Below are 27,079 nucleotides of genomic sequence, written 5' to 3'. Positions count from 1 at the left end.
GCTTTAAGAGGGCACACAAACATATTCAAAGGTCAAAATCCACATTTTGACTATGTCACTGTTTTGGCCCCTTTAACCCCTACCCTAAAAAGGGCCATAATTTTCCTCCCGAAGGAATTTTTGGATTAAAAAAAAAATGTAATTTTTGTACATTTGGACAATACATCTTCTCCTAAAAAAACTTCAGTGGCCTACTGAAACATGATATATCACCACCCATTTGAAAGTTACAGATTTCAGCTCTTAAGAAGTGCCACACAGAAGCACATTTCCAATATGGTCCAGCTTCATTAAAGAAATATTTACGAGCTGCATGGCGCATACGGAACAGTTCCATTTTAAATTATGACCTTAATATTTCATGGGTCCAGTTTTCACAATAACTGTATATGCACATGCATTACATTGCTTGGTGATGGGGAGCTGATAGTCTCGTGGTTAAGCACTGGGCTTCAGACTAGAGGATCTTTGGTTCAAAACCCAGCCAGACTGGCCGATCACTAAGGACTCTTGGGAAAGGTCCTCAATCCCCAAGTTGCTCCAGGTGTGTAATCACCCAGGGTTCTGAACACTGGCACCCCACAAGGGTGTGTCTTGTCACCTCTGTTATTTTCCCTTTATACCAACAACTGTACATCAAATTCTGCATGTGTCAAACTACTTAAGTTTGCAGATGACACCACTGTTATAGGTCACATATCCAATGGGGACAAATCTACCTATCGGAGTGAGGTCGATCAGCTAGTGCAGTGGTGTGAAAACAATAACCTAATCCTGAATGCAACCAAAACCAAAGAACTCATAGTTGACTATAGGAAAAAGCCAGACCAGTACGTTCCCATCTCCATTAATGGCCAAGTAGTGGAGTGGGTCCCCTCCTTCCGTTTCTTGGACACCACCATCCATCAGTCTTTATCATGGAATCTGATCACCAGTCTCATTATTTCCAAAGCCCATCAGAGAGTACACTTCCTCCATCAGCTGAGGAAATCTGGGGTCAGTCAAGCAGGCATGACCCTCTTCTATCGTGCTACCATCGAAAATGTGCTCACCTTCTCTATCCTGATCTGGTATGGTAGTGCTTCCAGCCAGGACAAACAACATCTTGAGGGGCTAGTATGCAGGGCCTCTAAAATCATTGGCTGTAGTCTACCTTCCATAGCCTCATACTATAACACCAGGATTTCTAGGAAAGCAAGTAACATCACCTCTGACCCCTCCCATCCAGCACACCATCTATTCACCCTCTTACCATTAGGAAGAGGGACAGAAGTGTCACATGTAAAAACATCACGCTTTAGGGATAGTACTTATCCACCAGCTATTCGTCACCTGAATATGCACTGAGCACTTCATGGTTTACCTCATAACCATGGTCTACCTCTCTGCACTTTATGCACCACTGAATCTTACTTCTGCTATTCTCTGCAGCCATGCTCTTTTCTATGCATATTAGTGTTGTATCTACTTTTTATTTATGTGCCTTTTTTGGCTTCTTGTCTTGTATATGTTGTGTTGTCATTGTGGTGTGAGCACATTCCTGTCAACTGTATTTTATTATATTGGTGAAATGGCTATAATAAACTTGAGCTTGTGTGTTGTAAGCACCTCACATGACAGCACCCTGACATCGGTGTGAATGTGAGGCATCAATGTAAAGCGCTTTCAGCTTCCAATTCAGATGGAAAAAGTATGATATAAATGCAGTCCATTTACCATTGCTTGTAATTTTGTGTTGTTTCAAACAATGCTATTTTAATAATGAATAAATCAAATGAAAACGCTGTATCATGTGTTTGGAAAGACTAAAGCAATTCAGGCCAAAGGTAATTAATCAGACAAAATAATCTTCAGCCTCACTGTCAATTAAAAAAAAAACTATATGCATTGGAAATTATTTTGTCATGTCATATATTAACACATCATAGCATTTCTGTATTATATTGAGGAAATTATTGTTTCAATAGAGTGAAAGAAGTGAATAACTTTAAACAATCGTATGAAAACAGTAGCATTTACAGAAAAGTGCTAAATGAAGCAGGTCACACTAATCGTGTAAGTCGTATGAAAACCGTGTACCAAACTTTAAAAATTCCCAACCAGATCGACATAAAGGAATAAATTACAGTATAATGCCCTGAAATGAAGATTTTATCTTACGCCTTAGACTGAAACCCCGAGTCATAAACCAAAGACTGATTCAGCATATCGAAGCGTGGTTTGGTTTTACTTCTGTTGTCTGTACAACGGTTGCCAACCAGCTTTTAGGTGAAATACTGACACCTGCAGGATTGGAGTGTACATAACGTTTGTTTTCCGAAAGAATTCCCCCCGCCCTCCCCGAAAACACGCTGCCACGTCATACAGCAAAGCGTTTAGTCTAAACGTTAGTGATTAACCATCAACATTTATTTTGTGTGTGTGTGGAAGCAGCAGGTTTTCTGGTTTTCTGCTCCTGTTGCTGTTTTCTGACTCAGTACTGCCATCGCTTGGAGGACAGAGGTAAATGCTCTTGCTTCAAAATACTTCCAAATGTTTACATGATGTTTTTAAATTACGACGGATGTTTTAGAGTTTACACAAACTACTCAACCATGATTTTATTTTATTTTTTCTTCAAAATTGATAGTAGCGTGATATTTGGGCCAAGGTGGAAAATATTAACTTTTTTTTAGTGGATCAGGTATTATCATTATGAGACCTTTGAAAAATGTATTTAGTTTGGTGAAGATTCCTACAAAAGATCCATATTTTGTAGATTAAAAATATGAATTTTAAGGGGGTAAATTGAATGAGTAGTAATTTAAGTGGTCTCTGAACTCGCTCTTTACTCACAAAATAATATTTATTTCTTATGGCATGAACACACAAAATATTTAAACTTAAAGTACTCAGTTTTTGTTTTTGTTTTTTTTATATGTACCCGGCCTTGTTGGTGATTTTAGTACATATTTCAGCATAATGTGAGTTTCAAGAGTGGTTTTGCAGCTTGAGGTTTCATTAAACAGTTGCTACCATTAGCCAAAAAGCTAACCTGCTAATGAAAGAGCTAACTTTGCAAATTAGCTGCACTGTGCTCCATACATGGTGAGTCACAGTGAGATAAAAATACACACAGGTAGGGAGAAAAAAGTGACTATGGACACAATCTGATGAGGATTAACTAAACAGCCTCTGGGGTGCTGAAAAATGAAGCCAACACAGAAGTGCCAAAACCTCCAGTTCCTTGACTGGCCACTTGATGCTGGCTCCAACAGCGAGTCAATCCCTAAGTGACTGGAAAAGGCCAAAGTGATGTTTTGGCTGCTGCAAACTGACGGCTGCTTTTAGGAGAGCGGGTTGGACCGCGGGTCTGCCAGCTGGGTTCTCGGTTTGGATCTGGGTTGGTTTTGTGAGGTGGTGGAGGAGGCAGCAGGCAGCATCGTACAGGTTTCGTGTTTGCACACCAGCACTGAGGCCTTAATGTTTCTGTGTTGATTTTTTGGTTATTTCACAGCTCAAAATGGCGCTGACCACTTTGTTTGTTGTGTGCGTGAGCGTCCTGCTCGGTTCCTCCCTCGGCTGCTCCCGGTGTTTCGTCAACCGTGATGATTTCCCCATGATGTGCCAGAAACACCGCCACGACGTCGGCCTGTGTGAGCGGAGAGTGGACCAGTTCTTCACTCACAACCAGAGGGTGATTGAGGCTGGAAAAGTGGGTGCGTACGACTCAGATTTTGTCTTTTTCCTTCAATCCACTCGTCATAAACACTGAGGTGATGAAAGGGTGAAGGTGTCTGATGTCACTCGTGTCCCTTTTGCAGGGTGGGGCTACCACAGACGTCTGGGGGACATCCTCAGACGAGAGATTCTGCCCATTGCGACGGACTTTAAGGACAACTTCCGAGGAGGTAGGAAGGAAATTAGGGTCTGAATTGTTGAATCAGATCATAAACATGAAATAGTTGGAGAAAACAAAGTGCAGACATTTCAGCAGAATATGTTTGTTTTCCTCCTTTTCCATCCATCAGTGGCAGAGTTGGACAGAAGGCTGCAGACAGCAGCCGAAAACTTCATCACAGCTGCTTCCAAACTGCCTAGAAGTGAGACACGATCACAACTCTCCTACATCTGCTCACATATTGTTTTATCTTGATAATCAACATATTAGCTCTAAATTAATACAATTAATACATATATTATGTATTGTCCTGATTATCATATCATGAAATGAATTTCTATATATTATTTATGAATATATTATCATTTAATATTTGTATTTATATAAATTAGATTGTATCATTTATATCTTATTTTTTATATTGATATATATATTGCTTTATTATATTATTTATATTTGCATAATTTATATACAAAATAAATATTTCAGCATTTCGATTGATTAAAATAAGTGTAACGAAACCATTTTCTTTTCTTTTGACAGAAACCGGATGCGTCCCTCCTTGTGGTGAGTGCTTTAATTTTTTTCATTGCTTCTGTCATAAAGCTACAGTGTGTCGGATTCAGTGTCATCTAGTGGTGAGGTTGCAGATTGCATTATGCCATCACTGATCCTGATTTGTTGCAGGTAATTATACACTATTGAACACTTGAACAGCCCTAAATCCTGCACACTGTAGCTTTAAAAACCTCATTTTAACCTGTAAGTTGCTGGTTAAACACTCGCCATGTTCACGGCGTGTTAAGAACAGAACATCTTGTAACACATGTTGTTTTCCTGCTGTCAGGTTACCAGAACCCAACGGCTGAGTACAGCTGTGCTCGCTGCCGGTACCAGTCCTGTGGGTTCCCTCTGGACTGTCCAGGTACGTATCAGTGTGACGTCACAACGTTCACACAGTCCAGACCTTCAGAACAACACAATCCTTGTTCATTCAACCGTTTTTAGCACAAAGTCAGCAGAGGTAATGTTTAGATTTCCACGTGTTTGTTTCAGTCGAAAGTCTGCAAGTGATGAAGAACCACATGGCCGAGCTGTGGTGTGACGCCCCGTTCTCTATACGCGGTGAGGTGGTGAGGATCTGGAGTTTTGCAGCAAAGGTACGCGTTGCTCACAGACACCATTCAGGCTCCTTCATCTGTGAAATGTGTGTGTGCAGCTGTGCAGAGAAGCATCACTGATCTGTGTGTGTGTCACAGGTAAACACCACCAATCTGGCGTCTTTTGAGGAGGTAACGGCGGGGGAGGACAGACTTTTTCATTTCCCGTCTGTCGGACAGGAGCATGAGGGGACGTACCGCTGCCAGGTCGTCGGAGAGGACGGGCCAGTTGTCAGCCTCTACTTTTACCTCACAGGTGCCACCGCTTTGTCACAGTTTGATGTTTAGCTGCTTTTTACCGCTTCATCTCATAAACCGTGTCTCCTTCGAATGTCTCCTTCTCATCACTGTGTCCTCTGTGTCCTTTTAAGTGACCCCGTCCTCTCGTGAAGCGTACTTGCAAGAAGCCCGGGAATTACAGGAGCTGTATGAACAGATTGTGCTGACAGGGGGCGATGTGACAACCACCGGCTCCTCTGACCTGCCGCCGTCTCCTCTGCTGGTCACTGCGTGTCTGTCTGCATTGTTCTTCCTGTTCCTCCTTTCCCTGTGGTAAGTCAACATGATAAATTCCACAAAATACAAACCCACACAATAAACACGCTGCTGCTGGTTTGATGCTTTTTTTAACTGCTTGGAAAATCTTTTCTTATTGGAGGATTTTTCTTTTCCTGTTGCAGGGCTCTCTACCTCACAGTCCGTCCACCTCAGGCCAGAATTAAATATTATTGTGTTCTGCGTCTTGCAGAACACGATCCTGTTTGATCCTGACCCATGAAGCCTGTGTCTGACTCCTCCCACCACCAGAGGGCAGGACTGCATTACTGGTGAGTTATTATTTTACTCAAATACATTTTGGGCTCTATGTTGTCAGTCCATAGCACACAGTCTAATGCTGCGTTCAAAATCCTCGGAAGGTCAGAGATTTCGCCTGTAGCTTGGGGAAAAATGTCTTGAATGTCTTGTCTGGCTGGAATTTTCACTCACACGTGTGAAAATTGAGCAACCCGAGGTATCTGAGTTGGCATCAAAGCCATGGCAGCTGCATTTGTGACGAGTGAGACAACAGCATTACTAATGTGGAAATGCATGAATTTTACTATATGTAATAAATTTACATTCTGTGTACAAATTAGTTAAGCGAGCAGCACCACATATCAGCAAAAAAAAAAACCCAACAACAACAACAAAAACATTTAGCCCTAAAGATAACGTTAGCCTCGCTCTGGCATATATGAACGCACTTTTTGTGCGTTCATATATTTCAGGGCAACTGTTTGTTGTGATTTGGCGCTATATAAGAAAAAAGTTGATTGATTGATTGACTTTTTACAGAAGTAGAGCTGTTTTTTGTTTTGTTTTTTTTTACTTCAGGTCTTTCCAACCTTATGAAGGTTCTGAATGCATGATATGAAATAAACCAGTTATGGGGTCATCTGGCTTTTCTTTTAACATCTGTGTGAAATTAAAGTTAGCACATTGCTGTTTAGATGGTGGACTCAGAAGTGAGACGTTTTCTGGCGAGGAAACAGATCTGCATGCAAATTGCCAAAGTGCACGTGCAGTTACGGTGCCATTATTAGAGATTAAATCATTTATATGTGTCACCAGTCTACTGGCGGACTACTGAATGCATCTGCTTCGGACGTTTATCTGGGCGATAATCAGCAACTGAAAGATTTGAAGTGATTGTAGTAATGGCCGTGAGATAGACTGGCGTCCTGTCCGGGGTGTATCCTGCCTCACGCCCTGTGACTGCTGGGATAGGCTCCAGTCCATGAAGTCGTTGAAAGCCTGGATCTCAATCTTAATCCAGGTCCATCACAAACCCAGATGCTATGGTTCCTCAATCATCTTCCCAAGTGCCCAAGTGATCCTGCAAAGGTTGCAACATCATCTGTGATCAGTCAACCATTCAGTGCCAACAAAGGTGCCTATGCTTCTGGTTTCCACAACCCCAACCAACACCCAATCCATACAGTCTTTGAACAGCACCAGCAGGTGTCAGTACAACATGCAACGTTTTCGTTTTCTGGGATAATAGTTCGAAACAGGCGGTTCAAAGGTTTCCTGACATTTTGAAATTGTATTTTGAGTCATTTGCAGTACTGATGAAGAGTTTTGGTGTCATCCTCAGCCATACATTCTATTGATTCTTTCATGATTCTACTTTCCTGATTTGTTTGTCTCATATTTGCTGATGTTGTGGTCACCATGTTTTTCCCTGTGGGCGCGACCTTAATGTTAGCTCACATGCAGGCAGGCGCCACATCCAGCAGTAAACATTTATTGGAAGGAGTGTTTTCTTAGTGCAAAATGAAGACTAAAGAGTTCTCAACACCTGTTGAAGGAATATCTTATCCAGAATCAATATATGGGATGTCTTCATAAAAATATTGTTGTATTTTTGCTTTTGCATTGAAAACTTTTGTTTCTAAGTATAAATCTTTTGTTTCATATATAAATTTTGTCCTCTGTGTTTATGTCTGCAGGTATTACACTGTGGCGTCCCTCATGTTGAAGCAGCTGACTGGCACCCAGACTCACCCCGTGGTGCAGCTATAGTGCTTACAGAAGTGTGCGCGCCCTTACCACAGCTCCACGTACGCTGCTGTTCTCATTGGCCAAATTGGGCTCCTCTGGTGACTGTGGACCATCCCTTGTGGGACAGTGTCAGCACCTTTTCTGCATGCAGCCATCTGCAGAGATGAAGACCAAGAACGTCCTGAAGAGTCGCTGCACAGATGGTTTCGGCGTGAGACGGGGGGATTACATTTGTATGTGTATACTGCAAGATGCATCCAAAATACAAGCGGAGGACAGACTAAAATCCTCCACAATAACAGAGAACTGATCAAAATGTTTGATGTTGGAGAGTTAAAGTGTTTGCTTCACAACCTTGCATATGTCCGTTTCAACTTTTCATCGTGTTTTTGTTGAATTATATATATATATATATATATATATATATATATATATATATATATATATATATATATATATATATATATATACACACAGTGAGGAAAATAAGTTTTTGAACACCCTGCGGTTTTGCAAGTTCTCCCAATTAGAAATCATGGAAGGGTCTGAAATTTTCATCTTAGGTGCATGTCCACTGTGAGAGACATAATCTTAAAAAAAAAAAAAAAAAAATCCGGAAATCACAAAGTATGATATTTTAATAATTTATTTGCATGTTACTGCTGCAAATAAGTATTTGATCCCCTACCAACCAGCAAGAATTCTGTCTCTCACAGACCTGTTAATTTTTCTTTAAGAAGCCCTCTTATTCTGCACTCTTTACCTGTATTAATTGCACCTGTTTGAACTTGTTACCTGTATAAAAGACACCTGTTCACACACACAATCACACTCCAACCTGTCCAATATAGCCAAGACCAAAGAGCTGTCCAAGGACACCAGGGAAAAAACTGTAGACCTGCACAAGGCTGCGATGGACTACAGGACAACAGGCAAGCAGCTTGGTAGAAGACAACAACTATTACGATTATTTATTAGAAAGTGGAAGAAACACAAGATGACTGTCAATCTCCCTTGGTCTGGGATTCCATGCAAGATCTCACTTCTGAGAATTTCTGAGAAAGCTCAGAACTACACAGGAGGACCTGGTCAATGACCTGAAGGGAGCTGGGACCACAGTCACAAATATTACATTAGTAACACATGATGCTGTCATGGTTTAAAATCCTGCAGGGCAGCAAGGTCCCCCTGCTCAAGCCAGCACATGTCCAGGCCCGTTTGAAGTTCACCAGTGATCATTTGGATGATCCAGAGGAGGCATGGTAGAAGGTCATGTGGTCAGATGAGACAAGAATAGAGCTTTTTGGAATCAACTCCACTTACCATGTTTAGAGGATGAGAACAACCCCAAGAAAACCATCCCAACTGTGAAGCATGGGGGTGGAAACATCATACTTCTGCAAAAGGGACAGGACGACTGCATCGTATTGAAGGGAGGATGGATGGGGTCATGTATTGAGATTTTGGCAAACAACCTCCTTCCCTCAGTAAGAGCATTGAAGATGGGTCATGGCTGGGTCTTCCAGCATGACAATGACCACAAACACACAGCCAGGGCAACTAAGGAGGGGCTCCGTAAGAACCATTTCAAGGTCCTGGAGTGGCCTGGCCAGTCTCCAGACCTGAACTCAATAGAAAATCTTTAGAGGGAGCTGAAACTCCAAACCTTAAAGATTTGGAGAAGATCTGTATGGAGGAGTGGACCAAAATCTCTGCTGCAGTGTGTGAAAACCTGGTGAAAAACTACAGGAAATGTTTTACCTCTGTAATTGCAAATAAAGGCTACTGTACCAAATACTAACACTGATTTTCACAGGTGTTCAAATACTTATTTGCAGCAGTAACATACAAATTTATAAAAAAAAAAAAAAATCACACACTGTGATTTCACTTTTTTTTTTTAGATTATGTCTCTCACAGTGGACATGCACCTTTCAGACCCCTCCATGATTTCTAAGTGGGAGACCTTGCAAAACCGCAGGGTGTTCAAATACTTATTTTCCTCACTGTATATATATATATATAGTCACGATTGCAGCCTTGGTAGTGTTCTAATTCACATTCCATTCCAGGAGGTGGCGATGATGCACATAAACATTGTTTGCTCACCAACACAGAAGAAGAAGTTTTCAAACATGGCATCAGTAGTGGGTGAAGTCTTGTCCTTCAACAAAAACATAAAGGTTTTTGTGTCAGTTTTACGATTACCTGCTGCACCAGTTTGTTGTTGTAGTGTAGAAGTTTCCGTACTGGAGAACAGCTTTTATTCAGCACAACGGAGGTTTTTCTGGCTGAGTTAGCTTAGTTTAGCCCCACATATGATGACTGTGGTTTGAATGGTTTCCCGCGTACTTCACACAGCGCCCTCTTGTGGCCATTTCTGGCCGATGAAAACATCGCCGACCTCAATACAAATACACGTAATTTGGTCACTTTTCAAAGGGTTCAGACTCACCAGTAAAGTCAATTTAATGTACAATGGTTCATTTCAGGTCAGCTTGGTGTCTAAAGCTCATCGTTTCAGGCAGTGAGAGACCAAACAAAACCAGCTGAGTTCAATAGACAATCAATGCAGCCCGAGGTGGTTTTCTCGGTCAGTTGCGGAAGTACGAATTCTCGCCTTCGAATTGGCCACTTCGCTGGACGTGACATGGTTCAGCGGCAAACCCATTCCTTTTTGTAAAATGTGTAAAACAAACAAACCAAACAAAAACAAAATACATAACAAGGTGTTAACACTTTATTTCCATACAAATATGAAATTTGATCACTTTTCAAAGGTTGTCAGACTCGTCAATAAAGTCAATTTAAAGCACAATGGTTCATTTCAGTTCAGTTTGGTGTATAAATCTCATCATTCCAGGCAGTGAGAGCTGTTAGCTGGCTGTAAGAAGCATGTCAGAGAAAAAAACAAAAAAAGCTGATTTCAATAGACAATCAATGCAGCCTAAGATTGTTTTCATCGGTGGGGTGGCCACTTGTGGAAGTAAAAATTCTCGCCTTCGGATTCGCCACTTCGCTGGAAGTGACTGTATTTGCTCCAACCCGTAGTCACAATGTAATGTACATACATCTTACATAGTTGTAATATAAAAAGCACCAATGATCTATTGACCAGAGTACAACTGACTGGGGAAATTAAAACATAAAGGGTTGTGTCACTCATGGTGAAATTAATCAAATAAAGATTTTACCTTTGTTTTAAAATAGATTAGATTAGAATAGATGGACTGAAGCTGACTTTGTATTTCACTGAAGGCAGTGACTGAAGTGTTTTTGAGAAATGTTTGTCCAAAAGACTTGACTTAGGGGATGAAAAGGTACAGTGGGTCTGAGTGGGTGTAGTGGAGAGAAACTCCAGCCTCACTGTGACACTTAAATGGAATAAGCGGGATAAAAAAAAAAAAGAATGAATGAACTTGTAGTTGAGCCCAGTGATTCCCAGTAACGTGTACTGGCAGTGTGAGTTTTCTGGAGTAGTGTCATTAAAAACAAGCAGTCGTCACCACCAGGGGCCTCATGTACAAAGCGTGAGTACGCACAAAAACCTGGCGTACGCCCATCTCCACATCCACGTGCAAATGTATCAAAAGTGACATAAGCATGGAAATGTGCGGTACGTCACGCAAAAATCCAGGCTGGCGTGTGCACGTTTCTACAGATCTTGTTCCACTGTGGACATGTAAAGGTGATGCAGGGAATCGTTACTAAAAACAAGAAGTCATCAGAGTGATGTGCAAATCAATCAATCAATCAATCAATTTTATTTATATAGCGCCAAATCACAACAAACAGTTGCCCCAAGGCGCTTTATATTGTAAGGCAAAGCCATACAATAATTACAGAAAAACCCCAACGGTCAATACGACCCCCTGTGAGCAAGCACTTGGCTACAGTGGGAAGGAAAAACTCCCTTTTAACAGGAAGAAACCTCCAGCAGAACCAGGCTCAGGGAGGGGCAGTCTTCTGCTGGGACTGGTTGGGGCTGAGGGAGAGAACCAGGAAAAAGACATGCTGTGGAGGGGAGCAGAGATCAATCACTAATGATTAAATGCAGAGTGGTGCATACAGAGCAAAAAGAGAAAGAAACAGTGCATGATGGGAACCCCCCAGCAGTCTAAGTCTATAGCAGCATAACTAAGGGATGGTTCAGGGTCACCTGATCCAGCCCTAACTATAAGCTTTAGCAAAAAGGAAAGTTTTAAGCCTAATCTTAAAAGTAGAGAGGGTGTCTGTCTCCCTGATCTGAATTGGGAGCTGGTTCCACAGGAGAGGAGCCTGAAAGCTGAAGGCTCTGCCTCCCATTCTACTCTTACAAACCCTAGGAACTACAAGTAAGCCTGCAGTCTGAGAGCGAAGCGCTCTATTGGGGTGATATGGTACTACGAGGTCCCTAAGATAAGATGGGACCTGATTATTCAAAACCTTATAAGTAAGAAGAAGAATTTTAAATTCTATTCTAGAATTAACAGGAAGCCAATGAAGAGAGGCCAATATGGGTGAAATATGTTCTCTCCTTCTAGTCCCCGTCAGTACTCTAGCTGCAGCATTTTGAATTAACTGAAGACTTTTTAGGGAACTTTTAGGACAACCTGATAATAATGAATTACAATAGTCCAGCCTAGAGGAAATAAATGGTGAATTAGTTTTTCAGCATCACTCTGAGACAAGACCTTTCTAATTTTAGAGATATTGCGTAAATGCAAAAAAGCAGTCCTACATATTTGTTTAATATGCGCATTGAATGACATATCCTGATCAAAAATGACTCCAAGATTTCTCACAGTATTACTAGAGGTCAGGGTAATGCCATCCAGAGTAAGGATCTGGTTAGACACCATGTTTCTAAGATTTGTGGGGCCAAGTACAATAACTTCAGTTTTATCTGAGTTTAAAAGCAGGAAATTAGAGGTCATCCATGTCTTTATGTCTGTAAGACAATCCTGCAGTTTAGCTAATTGGTGTGTGTCCTCTGGCTTCATGGATAGATAAAGCTGGGTATCATCTGCGTAACAATGAAAATTTAAGCAATGCCGTCTAATAATACTGCCTAAGGGAAGCATGTATAACGTGAATAAAATTGGTCCTAGCACAGAACCTTGTGGAACTCCATAATTAACCTTAGTCTGTGAAGAAGATTCCCCATTTACATGAACAAATTGTAATCTATTAGATAAATATGATTCAAACCACCGCAGCGCAGTGCCTTTAATACCTATGGCATGCTCTAATCTCTGTAATAAAATTTTATGGTCAACAGTATCAAAAGCAGCACTGAGGTCTAACAGAACAAGCACAGAGATGAGTCCACTGTCTGAGGCCATAAGAAGATCATTTGTAACCTTCACTAATGCTGTTTCTGTACTATGATGAATTCTAAAACCTGACTGAAACTCTTCAAATAGACCATTCCTCTGCAGATGATCAGTTAGCTGTTTTACAACTACCCTTTCAAGAATTTTTGAGAGAAAAGGAAGGTTGGAGATTGGCCTATAATTAGCTAAGATAGCTGGGTCAAGTGATGGCTTTTTAAGTAATGGTTTAATTACTGCCACCTTAAAAGCCTGTGGTACATAGCCAACTAACAAAGATAGATTGATCATATGTAAGATCGAAGCATTAAATAATGGTAGGGCTTCCTTGAGCAGCCTGGTAGGAATGGGGTCTAATAGACATGTTGATGGTTTGGATGAAGTAACTAATGAAAATAACTCAGAACAATCTGAGAGAAAGAGTCTAACCAAATACCGGCATCACTGAAAGCAGCCAAAGATAACGATACGTCTTTGGGATGGTTATGAGTAATTTTTTCTCTAATAGTTAAAATTTTGTTAGCAAAGAAAATCATGAAGTCATTACTAGTTAAAGTTAATGGAATACTCAGCTCAATAGAGCTCTGACTCTTTGTCAGCCTGGCTACAGTGCTGAAAAGAAACCTGGGGTTGTTCTTATTTTCTTCAATTAGTGATGAGTAGTAAGATGTCCTAGCTTTACGGAGGGCTTTTTTATAGAGCAACAGACTCTTTTTCCAGGCTAAATGAAGATCTTCTAAATTAGTGAGACGCCATTTCCTCTCCAACTTACGGGTTATCTGCTTTAAGCTGCGAGTTTGTGAGTTATACCACGGAGTCAGGCACTTCTGATTTAAGGTTCTCTTTTTCAGAGGAGCTACAGCATCCAAAGTTGTGCTCAGTGAGGATGTAAAGCTATTGACGAGATAATCTATCTCACTCACAGAGTTTAGGTAGCTACTCTGCACTGTGTTGGTATATGGCATTAGAGAACATAAAGAAGGAATCATATCCTTAAACCTAGTTACAGCGCTTTCTGAAAGACTTCTAGTGTAATGAAACTTATTCCCCACTGCTGGGTAGTCCATCAGAGTAAATGTAAATGTTATTAAGAAATGATCAGACAGAAGGGAGTTTTCAGGGAATACTGTTAAGTCTTCAATTTCCATACCATAAGTCAGAACAAGATCTAAGATATGATTAAAGTGTTGGGTGGACTCATTTACATTTTGAGCAAAGCCAATTGAGTCTAATAATAGATTAAATGCAGTGTTGAGGCTGTCATTCTCAGCATCTGTGTGGATGTTAAAATCGCCCACTATAATTATCTGAGCTAAGCACTAAGTCAGACAAAAGGTCTGAACATTCCCAGAGAAACTCATAGTAACGACCAGGTGGACGATAGATAATAACAAATAAAACTGGTTTTTGGGACTTCCAATTTGGATGGACAAGACTAAGAGTCAAGCTTTCAAATGAATTAAAGCTCTGTCTGGGTTTTTGATTAATTAATAAGCTGGAATGGAAGATTGCTGCTAATCCTCCGCCTCGGCCTGTGCTACGAGCATTCTGGCAGTTAGTGTGACTCGGGGGTGTTGACTCATTTAAACTAACATATTCATCCTGCTGTAACCAGGTTTCTGTAAGGCAGAATAAATCAATATGTTGATCAATTATTATATCATTTACCAACAGGGACTTAGAAGAGAGAGACCTAATGTTTAATAGACCACATTTAACTGTTTTAGTCTGTGGTGCAGTTGAAGGTGCTATATTATTTTTTCTTTTTGAGTTTTTATGCTTAAATAGATTTTTACTGGTTATTGGTGGTCTAGGAGCAGGCACCGTCTCTACGGGGATGGGGTAATGAGGGGATGGCAGGGGGAGAGAAGCTGTAGAGAGGTGTGTAAGACTACAACTCTGCTTCCTGGTCCCAACCCTGGATAGTCACGGTTTGGAGGATTTAAGAAAATTGGCCAGATTTCTAGAAATGAGAGCTGCTCCATCCAAAGTGGGATGGATGCCGTCTCTCCTAACAAGACCCGGTTTTCCCCAGAAGCTTTGCCAATTATCTATGAAGCCCACCTCATTTTTTGGACACCACTCAGACAGCCAGCAATTCAGGGAGAACATGCGGCTAAACATGTCACTCCCGGTCCGATTGGGGAGGGGCCCAGAGAAAACTACAGAGTCCGACATTGTTTTGGCAAAGTTACACACCCATTCAATGTTAATTTCAGAAATGGTTAGAAATGTGAACGGGGTGGCGGTGTACACGGGGCTTCTGTTTAGGACTACGCTTCCTCCTCACAGTCACCCAGTCAGCCTGCTTTCCCGGCTGCTCGGGATCTGCCGGAGGGGAACTAACAGCGGCTAAGCTACCTTGGTCCGCACCGACTACAGGGGCCTGGCTAGCTGTAGGATTTTCCAAGGTGCGGAGCCGAGTCTCCAATTCGCCCAGCCTGGCCTCCAAAGCTACGAATAAGCTACACTTATTACAAGTACCATTACTGCTAAAGGAGGCAGAGGAATAACTAAACATTTCACACCCAGAGCAGAAAAGTGCAGGAGAGACAGGAGAAGCCGCCATGCTAAACCGGCTAAGAGCTAGCAGCTGCGCTAAGCTAGCGGAGTCCTAAAAACACGCAAAGTGAATAATGTGTAAATAATTTAGAGGTGATTCAGCAGAAGGAGTGCTTTAGTTAAGGCACGTGAAGATTACCCCTTCCCCTCCGTTTTGCGTGGGTACGAGAGACAGAGGGGTGTCTCAATTCTCTGTTTGGAGCGAGGCGGAGGGCTACAAACCCCTTCAAACGGAGTGAATCTGAATGCACACTCCGTTTGGAGGGTAGGAAGAGCTTACCGCTGTCTCCAAAGAAACAAACATGAAAGAGCCGCACAAATGAAACGGCTTTCATTACAAATTACGCTGTTTAGAAAGTTATAACTTGCCAAAAAACTTTACAGGCAATTGCCTGTTACAGCAACATGTATGCTGCTGGATGCATGTTGTGTATGTCGTCGTTCTGAAGAATATCGTAATTTTGCTTGTGTGCTGAGGCGTTATAATGCATATACACACGAACACTACGATAACACACTTTTATATCTCACAATGGAGAAAATCATGATAAAGTGTAAGCAGGTTAATTTGTATGTTCATAAATCTTTGGATAATATCAATCCCTGCTGTTGGATTTCAAGGTCAAACAAACAGGGAGCCCTGAGCACACTCGTCTCCTAATAAACTTTCAGGCAGAAAATGAGGAGAAGTTTCATCAATGGGAATAAGTTGGAAAATATATACAGACACAGTGTTACAAGATTTTCTGTTCTTAACACGCCGTGAACATGGTGAGTGTTTAACCAGCAACTTACAGGTTAAATGAGGTTTTTAAAGCTACAGTGTGCAGGATTTAGGGCTGTTCACATGTTCAATAGTGTATAATTACCTGCAACAAGTGTAAGAACTTTCATTTTAATCAAATGGAGGATCAAACATATTGATTATCACATGAGAAGCCATGAACCAAAAACACGGCAGGAAAAAAAAAAATCAGGATCAGTGATGGCATAAAAAGGTTCAGCCTTTTGGGGATGCACCACAAAATGTGTGGTGCATTATGAAGCGCAAAATATGACAACAGAGACTCTGGACTGTTGAACAACTGAAGTCGTACATCAAGCAAGAATGGGAAATAATTTCACCTACCCATTTTTATTTACATTTTACACAACGTTCCAACTTCATTGGAATTGGGGTTGTACCAAGTTTTAACATAATATATGAGAGACATGCATATAAAGTGGCATTTCATATACCGGTGTATCAAAAAAGGGTGAACTTGTAATGCTTAATTAATTTTTATTAACATCAGATGTAATTTCTTGGAGAAGACCTATCAAGACAATCTTTGTGTCATATTAAATCTTAGGATGTTCTCTTTCCATTGATATGTATTTCATAACATTTGCACATAAATCAAGGAACTTCTGGTCTGTTAAAATAATTTTGTCAGGGGTGAACTCGGCGGTGGTGATTCAATAAACATACAAATTGCTAATATATTTGTCATTCTTGTGTTAGTTTTTGATTCTGCCAACACGTGTCACTAGATGAGAAGCCACACATCAAGGTCAAGGTGAAAAAATTGAAGTCATGTGCTTGATTGCAAGCTATAATTAATCCATTTTCTCTTCATTATTTCCACATTGTTCTTGATCAAACAAGGTTAGAAGTATTCTTTAATTTATAGAGCCCACATTTGTCACATATATGAAGTATATAATCCCTGCTGAGAGTATCCTATATGTTGGAATTGATATTAATTCCCAACACAAGTAGCTGACTATAGTACTATCAATGAACTTGGTAATCAGAGTTCTAAGGTATGGAACAACACAACATGCAATCAATGTCATTACTAAGAACACAAACAAAAATATCATAGCAATCTTGATCATCCATTGTCTCCAACCTTCTGAAAATAACCAGTTAAATAATCCCCCTTCATCTTGCACATATCCCTTTTCAATTGCATCCCGAATTTGAGTCAGATTAGCTTTGGCTTGAGCAATGACACCACTGTTACCTGAATTGTCTGGAATGAATGTACAACAGTCAGGTCCCACAATTACCTTCAACCAGATCCAGTCTCCTGGATCTATTTTCGGCACTCAACCCAAAACACAGTAAGTTATAGTTAGCATTATAGATACAGTTAGCATTTATGTTTTTCATGTGTGCTATAAATTTAAGCATTTTTAACTGAAATTTAAAGGTGGAGTCCACTTTGATTTTTTTTTTTTTTTAAAGTGATGAAATTTACTTTCTGTTGTCATCTAGTCACTGTAAAATACCATTAATTTCTGTGGTACACAGCAAAATTACAGCTAATTTTAATGTGAATAAACTATTTGGTGGGGGGGGGGGGGGGATTTTTGGACAGTAACAATAATTTAAGTTGTCATTATCACATTTACTATTAAACATTTAAGGTTTCAATATACTGCAAAGACAAAAAGTCATGTGACAGTGATGATGTCACAAAGAGAGATCACCACCTTTATGACATTTGAGGACAACAAAGACAAAAACTTTCATGTAATGCATTTAGTTTCAGTCAGACATCCACAGAGAGAGCAGACAACTGTTTGACTCAACAACTATTTTCTGCACTGAACCCAAAACACAGTAAGTTATAGTTAGCATTATAGTTACAGTTAGCATTTATGTACGAGGTCTTTTAGAAAAGTATCGGACCTTTTTATTTTTTGCAATAACTTTATGGATTTGAATCACGTGTGATTGCATCAGCCAAGCTTGAACCTTCGTGCGCATGCGTGAGTTTTTTCACGCCTGTCGGTTGCGTCATTCGCCTGTGAGCACGCTTTGAGTGAGCACTGGTGCTCCCCCCTCGTCGGATTTTCATTGTGAGGAAAATGTCTGCTGGAGCAGCGCTGCATCAAATTTTTCCAGAAACTGTGAGAGACAGCCAGGTGGACACAATTCAGAAAATTCAGATGGCTTTCAGGGACGATTTTATGGGCATCACACAGATTAAAGATATCAAGAAGGTGTTTTGTCTCATTAACCGGGTTAATGAGGCAAAAAGCCTTCCTGATATCTTTATCCTGAACAGCAAAGATATAGAGGAACATAATAAAACAAGTTTCAATGAAATCCAAAGGAAGTGCACCGAGATATGGCCAAATGTAAATCGCCAAATATCACGTTCTTAACAAAAAGATCGCCACCTATGCAAAAGCACCCTAACTAAGCCACCGCCATTTATGCAAATTTGGAAAGAACTTGTCCCAGTGTATCCAAATATGCATAAATGAGCAAGGCTTATTCAGGGTGCAGGCCCTGGGAGGGTCCCAAATGTAGCCCAAAATGCCAAAAGTGCCTTGAAAAATATAACGCTAAATGGGAGAAGTCCATCCATACATTCATATACCATAAGATCAATGAGGCTTTAAGAGGGCACACAAACATATTCAAAGGTCAAAATCCACATTTTGACTATGTCACTGTTTTGGCCCCTTTAACCCCTACCCTAAAAAGGGCCATAATTTTCCTCCCGAAGGAATTTTTGGATTAAAAAAAAAATGTAATTTTTGTACATTTGGACAATACATCTTCTCCTAAAAAAACTTCAGTGGCCTACTGAAACATGATATATCACCACCCATTTGAAAGTTACAGATTTCAGCTCTTAAGAAGTGCCACACAGAAGCACATTTCCAATATGGTCCAGCTTCATTAAAGAAATATTTACGAGCTGCATGGCGCATACGGAACAGTTCCATTTTAAATTATGACCTTAATATTTCATGGGTCCAGTTTTCACAATAACTGTATATGCACATGCATTACATTGCTTGGTGATGGGGAGCTGATAGTCTCGTGGTTAAGCACTGGGCTTCAGACTAGAGGATCTTTGGTTCAAAACCCAGCCAGACTAGACGATCACTAAGGACTCTTGGGAAAGGTCCTCAATCCCCAAGTTGCTCCAGGTGTGTAATCACCCAGGGTTCTGAACACTGGCACCCCACAAGGGTGTGTCTTGTCACCTCTGTTATTTTCCCTTTATACCATCAACTGTACATCAAATTCTGCATGTGTCAAACTACTTAAGTTTGCAGATGACACCACTGTTATAGGTCACATATCCAATGGGGACAAATCTACCTATCGGAGTGAGGTCGATCAGCTAGTGCAGTGGTGTGAAAACAATAACCTAATCCTGAATGCAACCAAAACCAAAGAACTCATAGTTGACTATAGGAAAAAGCCAGACCAGTACGTTCCCATCTCCATTAATGGCCAAGTAGTGGAGTGGGTCCCCTCCTTCCGTTTCTTGGACACCACCATCCATCAGTCTTTATCATGGAATCTGATCACCAGTCTCATTATTTCCAAAGCCCATCAGAGAGTACACTTCCTCCATCAGCTGAGGAAATCTGGGGTCAGTCAAGCAGGCATGACCCTCTTCTATCGTGCTACCATCGAAAATGTGCTCACCTTCTCTATCCTGATCTGGTATGGTAGTGCTTCCAGCCAGGACAAACAACATCTTGAGGGGCTAGTATGCAGGGCCTCTAAAATCATTGGCTGTAGTCTACCTTCCATAGCCTCATACTATAACACCAGGATTTCTAGGAAAGCAAGTAACATCACCTCTGACCCCTCCCATCCAGCACACCATCTATTCACCCTCTTACCATTAGGAAGAGGGACAGAAGTGTCACATGTAAAAACATCACGCTTTAGGGATAGTACTTATCCACCAGCTATTCGTCACCTGAATATGCACTGAGCACTTCATGGTTTACCTCATAACCATGGTCTACCTCTCTGCACTTTATGCACCACTGAATCTTACTTCTGCTATTCTCTGCAGCCATGCTCTTTTCTATGCATATTAGTGTTGTATCTACTTTTTATTTATGTGCCTTTTTTGGCTTCTTGTCTTGTATATGTTGTGTTGTCATTGTGGTGTGAGCACATTCCTGTCAACTGTATTTTATTATATTGGTGAAATGGCTATAATAAACTTGAGCTTGTGTGTTGTAAGCACCTCACATGACAGCACCCTGACATCGGTGTGAATGTGAGGCATCAATGTAAAGCGCTTTCAGCTTCCAATTCAGATGGAAAAAGTATGATATAAATGCAGTCCATTTACCATTGCTTGTAATTTTGTGTTGTTTCAAACAATGCTATTTTAATAATGAATAAATCAAATGAAAACGCTGTATCATGTGTTTGGAAAGACTAAAGCAATTCAGGCCAAAGGTAATTAATCAGACAAAATAATCTTCAGCCTCACTGTCAATTAAAAAAAAAACTATATGCATTGGAAATTATTTTGTCATGTCATATATTAACACATCATAGCATTTCTGTATTATATTGAGGAAATTATTGTTTCAATAGAGTGAAAGAAGTGAATAACTTTAAACAATCGTATGAAAACAGTAGCATTTACAGAAAAGTGCTAAATGAAGCAGGTCACACTAATCGTGTAAGTCGTATGAAAACCGTGTACCAAACTTTAAAAATTCCCAACCAGATCGACATAAAGGAATAAATTACAGTATAATGCCCTGAAATGAAGATTTTATCTTACGCCTTAGACTGAAACCCCGAGTCATAAACCAAAGACTGATTCAGCATATCGAAGCGTGGTTTGGTTTTACTTCTGTTGTCTGTACAACGGTTGCCAACCAGCTTTTAGGTGAAATACTGACACCTGCAGGATTGGAGTGTACATAACGTTTGTTTTCCGAAAGAATTCCCCCCGCCCTCCCCGAAAACACGCTGCCACGTCATACAGCAAAGCGTTTAGTCTAAACGTTAGTGATTAACCATCAACATTTATTTTGTGTGTGTGTGGAAGCAGCAGGTTTTCTGGTTTTCTGTTCCTGTTGCTGTTTTCTGACTCAGTACTGCCATCGCTTGGAGGACAGAGGTAAATGCTCTTGCTTCAAAATACTTCCAAATGTTTACATGATGTTTTTAAATTACGACGGATGTTTTAGAGTTTACACAAACTACTCAACCATGATTTTATTTTATTTTTTCTTCAAAATTGATAGTAGCGTGATATTTGGGCCAAGGTGGAAAATATTAACTTTTTTTTAGTGGATCAGGTATTATCATTATGAGACCTTTGAAAAATGTATTTAGTTTGGTGAAGATTCCTACAAAAGATCCATATTTTGTAGATTAAAAATATGAATTTTAAGGGGGTAAATTGAATGAGTAGTAATTTAAGTGGTCTCTGAACTCGCTCTTTACTCACAAAATAATATTTATTTCTTATGGCATGAACACACAAAATATTTAAACTTAAAGTACTCAGTTTTTGTTTTTGTTTTTTTTATATGTACCCGGCCTTGTTGGTGATTTTAGTACATATTTCAGCATAATGTGAGTTTCAAGAGTGGTTTTGCAGCTTGAGGTTTCATTAAACAGTTGCTACCATTAGCCAAAAAGCTAACCTGCTAATGAAAGAGCTAACTTTGCAAATTAGCTGCACTGTGCTCCATACATGGTGAGTCACAGTGAGATAAAAATACACACAGGTAGGGAGAAAAAAGTGACTATGGACACAATCTGATGAGGATTAACTAAACAGCCTCTGGGGTGCTGAAAAATGAAGCCAACACAGAAGTGCCAAAACCTCCAGTTCCTTGACTGGCCACTTGATGCTGGCTCCAACAGCGAGTCAATCCCTAAGTGACTGGAAAAGGCCAAAGTGATGTTTTGGCTGCTGCAAACTGACGGCTGCTTTTAGGAGAGCGGGTTGGACCGCGGGTCTGCCAGCTGGGTTCTCGGTTTGGATCTGGGTTGGTTTTGTGAGGTGGTGGAGGAGGCAGCAGGCAGCATCGTACAGGTTTCGTGTTTGCACACCAGCACTGAGGCCTTAATGTTTCTGTGTTGATTTTTTGGTTATTTCACAGCTCAAAATGGCGCTGACCACTTTGTTTGTTGTGTGCGTGAGCGTCCTGCTCGGTTCCTCCCTCGGCTGCTCCCGGTGTTTCGTCAACCGTGATGATTTCCCCATGATGTGCCAGAAACACCGCCACGACGTCGGCCTGTGTGAGCGGAGAGTGGACCAGTTCTTCACTCACAACCAGAGGGTGATTGAGGCTGGAAAAGTGGGTGCGTACGACTCAGATTTTGTCTTTTTCCTTCAATCCACTCGTCATAAACACTGAGGTGATGAAAGGGTGAAGGTGTCTGATGTCACTCGTGTCCCTTTTGCAGGGTGGGGCTACCACAGACGTCTGGGGGACATCCTCAGACGAGAGATTCTGCCCATTGCGACGGACTTTAAGGACAACTTCCGAGGAGGTAGGAAGGAAATTAGGGTCTGAATTGTTGAATCAGATCATAAACATGAAGTAGTTGGAGAAAACAAAGTGCAGACATTTCAGCAGAATATGTTTGTTTTCCTCCTTTTCCATCCATCAGTGGCAGAGTTGGACAGAAGGCTGCAGACAGCAGCCGAAAACTTCATCACAGCTGCTTCCAAACTGCCTAGAAGTGAGACACGATCACAACTCTCCTACATCTGCTCACATATTGTTTTATCTTGATAATCAACATATTAGCTCTAAATTAATACAATTAATACATATATTATGTATTGTCCTGATTATCATATCATGAAATGAATTTCTATATATTATTTATGAATATATTATCATTTAATATTTGTATTTATATAAATTAGATTGTATCATTTATATCTTATTTTTTATATTGATATATATATTGCTTTATTATATTATTTATATTTGCATAATTTATATACAAAATAAATATTTCAGCATTTCGATTGATTAAAATAAGTGTAACGAAACCATTTTCTTTTCTTTTGACAGAAACCGGATGCGTCCCTCCTTGTGGTGAGTGCTTTAATTTTTTTCATTACTTCTGTCATAAAGCTACAGTGTGTCGGATTCAGTGTCATCTAGTGGTGAGGTTGCAGATTGCATTATGCCATCACTGATCCTGATTTGTTGCAGGTAATTATACACTATTGAACACTTGAACAGCCCTAAATCCTGCACACTGTAGCTTTAAAAACCTCATTTTAACCTGTAAGTTGCTGGTTAAACACTCGCCATGTTCACGGCGTGTTAAGAACAGAACATCTTGTAACACATGTTGTTTTCCTGCTGTCAGGTTACCAGAACCCAACGGCTGAGTACAGCTGTGCTCGCTGCCGGTACCAGTCCTGTGGGTTCCCTCTGGACTGTCCAGGTACGTCTCAGTGTGACGTCACAACGTTCACACAGTCCAGACCTTCAGAACAACACAATCCTTGTTCATTCAGCCGTTTTTAGCACAAAGTCAGCAGAGGTAATGTTTAGATTTCCACGTGTTTGTTTCAGTCGAAAGTCTGCAAGTGATGAAGAACCACATGGCCGAGCTGTGGTGTGACGCCCCGTTCTCTATACGCGGTGAGGTGGTGAGGATCTGGAGTTTTGCAGCAAAGGTACGCGTTGCTCACAGACACCATTCAGGCTCCTTCATCTGTGAAATGTGTGTGTGCAGCTGTGCAGAGAAGCATCACTGATCTGTGTGTGTGTCACAGGTAAACACCACCAATCTGGCGTCTTTTGAGGAGGTAACGGCGGGGGAGGACAGACTTTTTCATTTCCCGTCTGTCGGACAGGAGCATGAGGGGACGTACCGCTGCCAGGTCGTCGGAGAGGACGGGCCGGTTGTCAGCCTCTACTTTTACCTCACAGGTGCCACCGCTTTGTCACAGTTTGATGTTTTGCTGCTTTTTACCGCTTAATCTCATAAACGGTGTCTCCTTCAAATGTCTCCTTCTCATCACTGTGTCCTCTGTGTCCTTTTAAGTGACCCTGTCCTCTCGTGAAGCGTACTTGCAAGAAGCCCGGGAATTACAGGAGCTGTATGAACAGATTGTGCTGACAGGGGGCGATGTGACGACCACCGGCTCCTCTGACCTGCCGCCGTCTCCTCTGCTGGTCACTGCGTGTCTGTCTGCATTGTTCTTCCTGTTCCTCCTTTCCCTGTGGTAAGTCAACATGATAAATTCCACAAAATACAAACCCACACAATAAACACGCTGCTGCTGGTTTGATGCTTTTTTTTAACTGCTTGGAAAATCTTTTCTTATTGGAGGATTTTTCTTTTCCTGTTGCAGGGCTCTCTACCTCACAGTCCGTCCACCTCAGGCCAGAATTAAATATTATCGTGTTCTGCGTCCTGCAGAACACGATCCTGTTTGATCCTGACCCATGAAGCCTGTGTCTGACTCCTCCCACCACCAGAGAGCAGGACTGCATTACTGGTGAGTTATTATTTTACTCAAACACATTTTGGGCTCTATGTTGTCAGTCCATAGCACACAGTCTAATGCTGCGTTCAAAATCCTCGGAAGGTCAGAGATTTCACCTGTAGCTTGGGGAAAAATGCCTTGAATGTCTTGTCTGGCTGGAATTTTCATTCAAACGTGTGAAAATTGAGCAACCCGAGGTATCTGAGTTGGCATCAAAGCCATGGCAGCTGCATTTGCGACGAGTGAGACAACAGCATTACTAATGTGGAAATGCATCTTTAAAAAGAATTTTACTATATGTAATAAATTCACATTCTGTGTACAAATTAGTTAAGCGAGCGGCACCACATATCAGCAAAAAAAAAAACCCAACAACAACAACAAAAACATTTAGCCCTAAAGATAACGTTAGCCTCGCTCTGGCATATATGAACGCACTTTTTCCAGAAGTAGAGCTGTTTTTTTTTTTTTTTACTTCAGGTCTTTCCAACCTTATGAAGGTTCTGAATGCATGATATGAAATAAACCAGTTATGGGGTCATCTGGCTTTTCTTTTAAGATCTGTGTGAAATTAAAGTTAGCACATTGCTGTTTAGATGGTGGACTCAGAAGTGAGACGTTTTCTGGCGAGGAAACAGATCTGCATGCAAATTGCCAAAGTGCACGTGCAGTTACGGTGCCATTATTAGAGATTAAATCATTTATATGTGTCATCAGTCTACTGGCGGACTACTGAGTGCATCTGCTTCGGACGTTTATCTGGGCGATAATCAGCAACTGAAAGATTTGAAGTGATTGTAGTAATGGCCGTGAGATAGACTGGCGTCCTGTCCGGGGTGTATCCTGCCTCACGCCCTGTGACTGCTGGGATAGGCTCCAGTCCATGAAGTCGTTGAAAGCCTGGATCTCAATCTTAATCCAGGTCCATCACAAACCCAGATGCTATGGTTCCTCAATCATCTTCCCAAGTGCCCAAGTGATCCTGCAAAGGTCGCAACATCATCTGTGATCAGTCAACCATTCAGTGCCAACAAAGGTGCCTATGCTTCTGGTTTCCACAACCCCAACCAACACCCAATCCATACAGTCTTTGAACAGCACCAGCAGGTGTCAGTACAACATGCGACATTTTCGTTTTCTGGGATAATAGTTTGAAACAGGCGGTTCAAAGGTTTCCTGACATTTTGAAATTGTATTTTGAGTCATTTGCAGTACTGATGAAGAGTTTTGGTGTCATCCTCAGCCATACATTCTATTGATTCTTTCATGATTCTACTTTCCTGATTTGTTTGTCTCATATTTGCTGATGTTGTGGTCACCATGTTTTTCCCTGTGGGCGCGACCTTAATGTTAGCTCACATGCAGGCAGGCGCCACATCCAGCAGTAAACATTTATTGGAAGGAGTGTTTTCTTAGTGCAAAATGAAGACTAAAGAGTTCTCAACACCTGTTGAAGGAATATCTTATCCAGAATCAATATATGGGATGTCTAAATAAAAATATTGTTGTATTTTTGCTTTTGCATTGAAAACTTTTTTTCTAAGTATAAATCTTTTAAGTTAGCTTTTGTTTCATCTATAAATTTTGTCCTCTGTGTTTGTGTCTGCAGGTATTGACACTGTGGCGTCCCTCATGTTGAAGCAGCTGACTGGCACCCAGACTCACCCCGTGGTGCAGCTATAGTGCTTACAGAAGTGTGCGCGCCCTTACCACAGCTCCACGTACGCTGCTGTTCTCATTGGCCAAATTGGGCTCCTCTGGTGACTGTGGACCATCCCTTGTGGGACAGTGTCAGCACCTTTTCTGTATGCATCCATCTGCAGAGATGAAGACCAAGAACGTCCTGAAGACTTGCTGCACAGATGGTTTCAGCGTGAGACGGGGGGATTACATTTGTATGTGTATACTGCAAGATGCATTCAAAATACAAGCGGAGGACAGACTAAAATCCTCCACAATAACAGAGAACTGATCAAAATGTTTGATGGTGGAGAGTTAATATAAAGTGTTTGCTTCACAACCTTGCATATGTCCGTTTCAACTTATTTGTATCTTTTTTTGTTAAATCATATATATATATATATATATATATATATATATATATATATAATTACTGTATGTATAGTCATGATTGCAGCCTTGGTACAGCAAGTGTTCTGATTCACATTCCAATCCAGGAGGTGGCGATGATGCACATAAACGCTGTTTGCTAACCAACACAGAAGAAGAAGTTTTCAAACATGGCATCAGTAGTGGGTGAAGTCTTGTCCAGCAAAAACATAAAGGTTTTTGTGTCAGTTTTACGATTGCCTGCTGCACCAGTTTGTTGTTGTAATGTAGAAGTTTCCGTACTGGAGAACCTGTCAACCTTAC

General features: G+C 40.9%; 2 protein-coding genes across 2 annotated transcripts; both read left to right on the top strand.

Annotated features, from left to right (window-relative positions):
* The first annotated feature begins 2,425 nt into the window (after nt 1-2,425).
* Nucleotides 2,426-7,945, top strand: LOC117529552 (sperm acrosome membrane-associated protein 6-like). The gene is made up of 11 exons (XM_034192371.1): nt 2,426-2,502; nt 3,497-3,698; nt 3,804-3,890; nt 4,011-4,082; nt 4,424-4,447; nt 4,728-4,805; nt 4,937-5,040; nt 5,140-5,296; nt 5,412-5,592; nt 5,721-5,867; nt 7,533-7,945. Exons 2-10 carry the CDS (start codon nt 3,503-3,505, stop codon nt 5,803-5,805), a joined length of 984 nt encoding a protein of 327 aa, XP_034048262.1. The 5' UTR covers nt 2,426-2,502; nt 3,497-3,502; the 3' UTR covers nt 5,806-5,867; nt 7,533-7,945.
* A 13,313-nt stretch (nt 7,946-21,258) lies between these two features.
* Nucleotides 21,259-26,607, top strand: LOC117529560 (sperm acrosome membrane-associated protein 6-like). The gene is made up of 11 exons (XM_034192382.1): nt 21,259-21,352; nt 22,347-22,548; nt 22,654-22,740; nt 22,861-22,932; nt 23,274-23,297; nt 23,578-23,655; nt 23,787-23,890; nt 23,990-24,146; nt 24,262-24,442; nt 24,572-24,718; nt 26,316-26,607. The coding sequence occupies exons 2-10, from the start codon at nt 22,353-22,355 to the stop codon at nt 24,654-24,656; spliced, it is 984 nt and encodes a 327-aa protein (XP_034048273.1). The 5' UTR covers nt 21,259-21,352; nt 22,347-22,352; the 3' UTR covers nt 24,657-24,718; nt 26,316-26,607.
* The last annotated feature ends 472 nt before the right edge of the window (nt 26,608-27,079 follow it).

This window comes from Thalassophryne amazonica, chromosome 17, assembly GCF_902500255.1.
Source record: "Thalassophryne amazonica chromosome 17, fThaAma1.1, whole genome shotgun sequence".
Taxonomy (NCBI): domain Eukaryota; kingdom Metazoa; phylum Chordata; class Actinopteri; order Batrachoidiformes; family Batrachoididae; genus Thalassophryne; species Thalassophryne amazonica.
The sequence above is the reverse complement of the archived record's forward strand: the minus strand, read 5'-3'. Positions and strand labels throughout refer to the sequence as shown.

Excerpts from the sequence above, each read along its gene's own strand:
- LOC117529552 (XM_034192371.1), top strand. The coding sequence starts at position 3,503 with ATGGCGCTGACCACTTTGTTTGTTGTGTGCGTGAGCGTCCTGCTCGGT. Across the intron at positions 3,891-4,010 it reads TAAGGACAACTTCCGAGGAG|TGGCAGAGTTGGACAGAAGG; the intron begins GTAGGAAGGAAA and ends TCCATCCATCAG. Across the intron at positions 5,297-5,411 it reads CCTCTACTTTTACCTCACAG|TGACCCCGTCCTCTCGTGAA; the intron begins GTGCCACCGCTT and ends TGTCCTTTTAAG.
- LOC117529560 (XM_034192382.1), top strand. The coding sequence starts at position 22,353 with ATGGCGCTGACCACTTTGTTTGTTGTGTGCGTGAGCGTCCTGCTCGGT. Across the intron at positions 23,656-23,786 it reads GTTCCCTCTGGACTGTCCAG|TCGAAAGTCTGCAAGTGATG; the intron begins GTACGTCTCAGT and ends TGTTTGTTTCAG. Across the intron at positions 24,443-24,571 it reads CTGTTCCTCCTTTCCCTGTG|GGCTCTCTACCTCACAGTCC; the intron begins GTAAGTCAACAT and ends TTCCTGTTGCAG.